At 42.2% G+C, this 7,222-nt stretch overlaps 1 protein-coding gene across 1 annotated transcript; it reads left to right on the plus strand.

Moving 5' to 3' along the window:
• The first annotated feature begins 3,957 nt into the window (after positions 1–3,957).
• On the plus strand, positions 3,958–5,424 carry kcns3a (potassium voltage-gated channel, delayed-rectifier, subfamily S, member 3a). The gene has a single exon (XM_034112198.1). The coding sequence runs from the start codon at positions 3,958–3,960 to the stop codon at positions 5,284–5,286; it is 1,329 nt and encodes a 442-aa protein (XP_033968089.1). The 3' UTR covers positions 5,287–5,424.
• The last annotated feature ends 1,798 nt before the right edge of the window (positions 5,425–7,222 follow it).

Raw genomic sequence — 7,222 nt, forward strand, 5'->3', positions numbered from 1 at the left:
TTGGCACTATCCTCCGTCATCATGATGTCCATTTCCACTGTTACGCCGACGATACCCAGGTCTACATTTCCAGCAAACCCAACACTGCCCTCCCCCCAACCTCTCTCACCAACTGCCTCCAGGACATCAGGAGCTGGATGAGCAGGAACCTCCTAAAACTCAACGGCAGCAAAACCGAAGCCCTGCTGGTTGGCACCAAAACCACCCTCTCCAAAACCTCATCCTCCCCTGCCTCCAACCTCATCATTGATGGCTACTCCATCCCCTTCTCTGGCCAAGTCAAGAGCCTTGGTGTCATCCTGGACAGCTCCCTCTCATTTGCACCTCACATAAACAACATCACCCGGACTGCCTTCTTCCACATACGCAACATCTCCAGACTCCGCCCATCCCTTTCTCAATCGAACACTGAAGTCCTGGTCAATGCATTTGTCACGTCCCGCATCGACTACTGTAACGCCATCCTCTCAGGCATACCCACCAAGCTCATCAATAAACTACAAATCATACAGAACTCCGCAGCCCGGATCATCACCGGCACCAAGGCCTCCGAACACATCACCCCCATCCTCATCCAACTCCACTGGCTCCCTGTTCAATCCCGTATCAACTTCAAAAACCTACTGCTCACTTACAAAGCCCTACATAACCTGCCCCCCCCCCCCCCCCCCCCCTATCTGGCTGACCTTCTTCAGGAGTACACCCCCTCTCGCTCCCTCCGCTCCTCCTCTGCTGGTCTGCTGACCGTCCCCACCCCACGCCTCGTCACCATGGGTGCTCGGGCTTTTAGCTGCACTGCTCCCAGACTCTGGAACTCCCTCCCCCCGCACATCCGACAGTCAGACACAATCACCTTATTCAAATCCCAATTAAAAACCCACCTGTTCAAATCTGCTTACTCACTGTAGTGCTCCCCATTATATGTTTCATTTGTGTCCACTTGACTGTCTCCTCCATGATTTCCTGTTTGTGTTTTTATCTTGTTCTGTTGCCTCTTAGCTTTTATTTTATTTATTTTTAAATTGTACGGTGTCCTTGGGTGTCATGAAAGGCACCTAAAAATAAAATGTATTATTATTATGGTAATTATAAGGGATGCTCTGATTTATTGACCTATAGCCTCCTTGTTGATGGCCATCAGCCTATCGGCAAAGAAGGTGACATTCAGCGATGGCAGTGGCCGATTTGTATCGTTGTCTTGTATCAATTTTGTCCTGGCTGTGGGGCAACAGGTGTTTAGGTTTCACAACAATAATTGCTTTTTTGCACTATGTAAGTACTGAACATATCTTCTCACTCAGCAAGTAGTTGTATAGCAGGCTAAAAGGGCTGTGTAGCAATGCTTTTTTCGAAACAGTAAAAAAAGTATATTTTTCATATGGAAGAAGGTACAAAAAAGGTTGTTTCAGAATGAATTTAAAAATAGTTCTAAAGGTCCGATTTACTTTAAAACAGTCCAATTAAGATTTCTTAGCGTGAAGATGAATTGTTTTAACTAGCACAAAAGGGGTAAAAACGTCTACATAGGCAAAATGTTCTTAAAATCAGAGAAAATGACTGCATTTGATGTAAAACCATGGCTCCATCAGTGTGAACTGCACTGAAGTGGCTCTTTCTGTTAGGTATCATGATGTCAGGGACCCATGGTGACCTGCCTCTGATACAATCTCCTTCTGCCATCTACTGTCAGCAAACGGCATTAGTGAGTAGCAGGCCGAGACTTCATAAAGCAGTACTTGTTTAAGGTTGAATTATTCTCATCTGACTCCGTCCTCTGTTCAACTAAATGTAAGATTATTTCTTTTATTTGGAGTGCCTCGCAGAAGGGGATCTTATTGCTGACATACAGTATAATAATGTAATAAATACTCAATCTTGTGTGGGCCCCAATGATTTTTTAAATGACACTGGCGTTACTGTTTTATCCCTAGCATTTGAAATGTTACGACAAATGTTTTATGGGGGGTTTTCTTATTAGTTTGAGCAATTTTCTTACATTGTACAACTTTTATATGTATTTTACATATTCAAATGAATTATCTGACAAATGGTGAAGGCCATGAAGACGTGCTAACAAAAGTGCAAACAAGTGCTAAACAGTGCTAAAAAAGTTCTTAACAGTGCACAAGTGATCCATTGACTATTACTCTGTGGGGATTGTTTCTTTTGCACATAAGATTTGCAAAAATCGAATGAACTGCCTCGGATGTTAACTAATAGTTTTACTTTTATTTTACAAAAAAGTGTCACGTTTTTTAAGATAAAATGTCACAGCACAGCAAAGCCCAAATGACCTAGAAACTATTCACAACAACATTTAAAAAAAGAGGTAGCCCTCAAAGAATGAAGTGAGCACTCGGCCAAAATAATCATAACATATTAACAGTGATAAATGTGGCACACCTTAAATGAGCAGACGCGCCCTGGATTCCGGTAGTACATGACACATTAAAGTTTTAAGTAGTGTAAAACAGCCTGATAGTGAGGGATAATGTGCCAGCTGTGATCGATGTCCCGTTTCCGCTCTGCGCTGTACTCTCCACCCCAACACGGCGGAGAACAACACGGTCACACCGGACTCCAAGTGAAGCAGCCGCAGGACAGCATCGGAACTCATGACAGGTGAGATACTGTTATATTTCCTCCAGTTTTAAGTTTGTGCAGAGATGTTAAACACTTTAAATAACTCCCTTGTTTAACCGTTGGCATTATTTGTATTTACTTGTGCACCGTTTTTTGACTATTTTGTGCGTAAAATCCAATTTCCTTGAATTTCTTTCCAGTTTTCTTTCACTTTACTATTTTACTTTTCATGTCTCTTCGTTGATTTGTTTCTAGAGTCTATAAACTACTTTTAATGCTGCAGAAACGCCAAATCTGACCTTGGTTTGCCATTTCACTGTAATTTGAAGCTATCGTTCTTAACACAATACAAAAGTGATACTGGCTTCAGGGCTGCAAGCAGGAATGACAGCTGTCAGCAGGAATGATGACTGTTGACGGATACCAATTTGACGTTATGTAAGATGTTGACGTAGTTATGTTCAAATATGGTCAACACTAGTGTATTCTGAGCCATTGGTAGAGAAAAAAAAACATATAATTGAACTCACCAATTGTTATGCTAAGTTATACTCTATGCATTTTACACAACTAACGTAACAAGTTGAATAAATGTTGATCATTGCTTGCAAAGAAGTTTCATATAAAGTCATGCTACTTAAAGGTGGGGTAGGTAAGTTTCAGAAACAGGCTCGAGATACACTTGTTGTTATATTCCATGGAATGCTCTTAACATCCCGATAGCAATGAATATCTGAAGTGCTTTGACAAAAAATCCATTAAAAAATGTCATCTGTGGAAGCCGTAATACTGTAAAAAGTACAATCAGACAGACAGGGCGGATTAGATTGCCGCCCTGTCTGTCAGCCTTCCATCTCGTGCACGCACAAATGTATCTCGTGCCCTCATTGGGCGTGCCGTCATTGGGCGTGCATTGCAGCAGTACTTCAATGACTCGCCAGCAACAGGCAGCCACTTTCACCAGTCTGCTGACGTCATGTGTGCGTTCATGTGTGTTGGAGGAGGTGCTCTGAAGGAAGTCTGAAGGAAGGGGCGGATTCTTTTCGGCTGTGTACTTTCAAATGTTAGTGCACTCGAGCCGGTTTCTGAAACGTACCTACCCCACCTTTAAATGTAACTAGTGTATTTAATTTTTTGGAAACTTTTAATCTTTTGTAACTCAAATGCCAAGTGATGTTTAACCTTCCATTACAGGGTGCAACAGAAACCCAGATGCAACTTGATGCTTGACGCTCTGCTGTAATACATCAATGTGATCAAATGACTTCGAAGAAAGTGTAAGGTTCTCTAGTTACACTGTCTTCGTCTGCCGGCAGCTAAGCCCCTGAGATTGTCACCGAGAATAGCCGACTGCCACCTAACATCTTGGTCAGGATGTATGGACAAATCCTTCATCCACACAGCCCCGATGATTGCTTTATTAATGTCAATGTTGGTGGTTTCAAACAGCGAATGGAGCACGGCGTTCTGAATCGATTCCCACAGACACGTTTGGGTCGCCTCCTGTGTTGCAGCACCAAAGAAGCAGTCCTGGAGCTCTGCGATGACTTCACTCCCTCTGAAATGGAGTACTACTTTGACCGCAATCCACGTTTCTTCTGCTACGTTATCAATTTTTACCTCACAGGCAAAATCCATCTGGTGGAAGGGTTGTGCGTGGTGTCGTTCATCCAAGAGATTGAGTATTGGGGCATCAAGGAGCGCCACCTGGACTACTGCTGCAGCAACAAATTCTATGAACTGATGCAGCTTGCTGAAGATAAGAGCTGGGATCAGAGAAGTGATGAGTTGCAAAGTTTAGGCTCATCTATTGAGGAGCTGTCAGTTTTGAAGGATGACATAGAAATGTTTGAAGGCTCCTGGTGTGCTGATGTTCGCAGGAATATCTGGATTCGACTTGAGGATCCAGCCTACTCTACTTCAGCCAAAGTGATGGCTGTAGCATCCCTGAGTGCGGTCATTGTCTCAATTGTTGCCATGTGCGTCCACAGCATGCCGGACTTCAATCAAGTGGATCACAATGAGAGGGAGATTGAAAACCCCATTCTGAATTTCTTTGAGAACCTCTGTGTTCTGTTCTTCTCTGGAGAGTTTCTTCTTCGTCTGGCTGTTGCACCGTCAGCCAGGAAGTTCTTGTGCAGCCCTCTCAATATCATCGACCTAATGTCAATTATGCCCTTCTATTTTACTTTAGCTTGTGATTTACTGGCTGATAGTGAGAACACAGACCTCGAGAATGTTGGAAAAGTGGTGCAGATCTTGAGGTTGATGCGAGTGTTTCGCATCCTAAAACTGGCTCGCCACTCATCGGGCCTTCGCTCTCTCGGCGCTACACTGCAAAACAGCTCCAGTGAAGTAGGGCAGCTGGTGCTTTTCTTGTCTGTGGGCATTTCAATGTTTTCTGCTCTCATTTACTATGTGGAGAATGAATCTCAAGAGTCAGAGCTGCAGACTATGCCTATTGGCTGGTGGTGGGCCACCATTAGCATGACTACAGTGGGCTACGGGGACACTTTCCCTGTTACACCAGCTGGGAAGCTGGTAGGATCCGTGTGCATCCTCTGTGGGCTGCTGATCGTGGCTCTGCCCATTACCAACATCTTCAATAAATTCTCCAAGTTCTATGAGAGGCAAAAACTGATAGAAGCTAAAGCTGAACCCTCTACAGCAAGTACAGGAGTGTTATCAAGCAGTGAGTCTTAAGTTGGGTCTGTGGCACTCAGTCAGGGGTCCGTTAATACGTTTGGCCAAGGAAAAGAGATTAGCAGAGGGATTTTACTGTGATAAATGGCTTAGGTCAAGCAAGTGTTTTTCTTGTGCAGTGGCAAATATCTTCATGGACTAAGGACGTTTTTGACATTTTGGGATTTTTGCTTCATCATTTTCTTGTTTTCAGTTAAATAAAAAGATTGATACAACATTGAACTTCCCAACCATGTACAGTAAATAAGAGATGACATTTTGTATTAGGCCAACCCGGGAGATTAGCATCACACTAGTTCCCTCCCTGAAAAAACATTGGAAATTTCCATTTTTGCAATATTGTGAGCTCTCTAACAAAGTTAATGAAACGTACACGTGCTGTTCAGCCTGATAATCTTCACAAATGACACCACAGTCACATGACATTGTGTCATTGCTTTTAAGCCTAATGTGAGCTATAGTGTTCAGTGTGCTGAGGTTTAAAAGCCATATTTAGCACTTAATAGCAAAAAAGGGTGGGAGGGGGGGTTATTTATTCAAGGTATTTCTATTGTAGGAAAAAACTGTAAAATACCTTAAGCTTGTGTTAAAACGACAGAGTTTATTTCAGGCATCAAATAAAAAAAAAATGTACAGTCTCGTCAAAGGAACTGATCTGAAAAAATGTAACTGGCACCACTAGCCTGTCACCCTATTTTAAGAGTAATAAGATTAGAAACAGGTGAAAATGGCTGAAGCTTTGTCCAAACGTAAGAAATCCCAACCCAGTCTCACAAAAAAACGTGTAATAACTACGTTGGTCCACAACTTGGGACATAGTATTTCTACAAAAACGCCTCTGAAATTGTAAGATCCCTACGTTTTTTTTCACCATTCATTTCCAATGGCTGGCGTCTATGTCACGTGATCTTCAAATTTCTCCCTGCAGAAAAAAAAAACATGGCCAACATTTGTTTTATTCTCGGTGGTAAATGCCTATTTTAAGGTTAGTTTGGCCATTAAAATGTGTTTTGATGTCATTTGATGTGAGAAATATGAGTTGTTATTTCAGATTATGTGTGCAGTGGATGTACATGATCTTTAGTTTGCTAGTTATTACAAAGATTACTTCAGGAAATTGTGTCCATTCAACGTTTTCATTGTTACCAAGGTGGTTGCTAGGGACGCTGCTATCGATATTATTTCTGTTATGTTGTGTAACTGTTTAATGGTGTTATCTTTATTGCTACCCTTCCCCGTCAATGTATAGTGTTGGTCCACAGCGCAAACGTATTAGTTTAACAAAATCTGCATCTAAAATTGTGGCATAGATATGTTATTTTCCCCTGTGCAATTCTCCATTTACTCAACAATAACACATAATTATCCTTGTGTTTATTTATTTGTTTGATTAATAAACACAAGTTGGAGTCCGTCAGGACCGAGGGTCGGAGCAGCTCATTTGCTTGAGAGACTATTACACCCGGAAGTAAGTTTTCTCTCCGCTTCGCTTGACAAACCCCGTGATAGTCCTCAAGCTCTGTGATTGGATGTTTGAGTGTGCTCCAAAGGTTACGCCGAGCATTGAACAGCACTTGAAATGGGATGGAACCACGGCAGACTGTTCAAAACTGGATTTGAACGGGTCCATATAGTATTAAACTGTGTACATCCCTGGAGGTTTAGGGGATAGGAACACTCAAATTTAAAACATATAATTAATAAATGGGTGAAAATTGCTTGTGCCCATAATGGGCAGCATTAATATATATACCCACACGACAGCTAAGGTCAGAAGAGCTTTATTTAACAGCTGGTCTTATGTCTGTAACCCCTCCTGTTGTTCATTGATGAGCTTGAAACATGCACTTGTCAAGGTTCAGAGGCACATTGTGCAAATATGGCAGTAGCCATCGATCATCTTAAGATAAGATATACTTTATTGATCCCAAGTTGG

Source organism: Pseudochaenichthys georgianus, chromosome 22 (genome assembly GCF_902827115.2).
Source record: "Pseudochaenichthys georgianus chromosome 22, fPseGeo1.2, whole genome shotgun sequence".
Classification (NCBI taxonomy): domain Eukaryota; kingdom Metazoa; phylum Chordata; class Actinopteri; order Perciformes; family Channichthyidae; genus Pseudochaenichthys; species Pseudochaenichthys georgianus.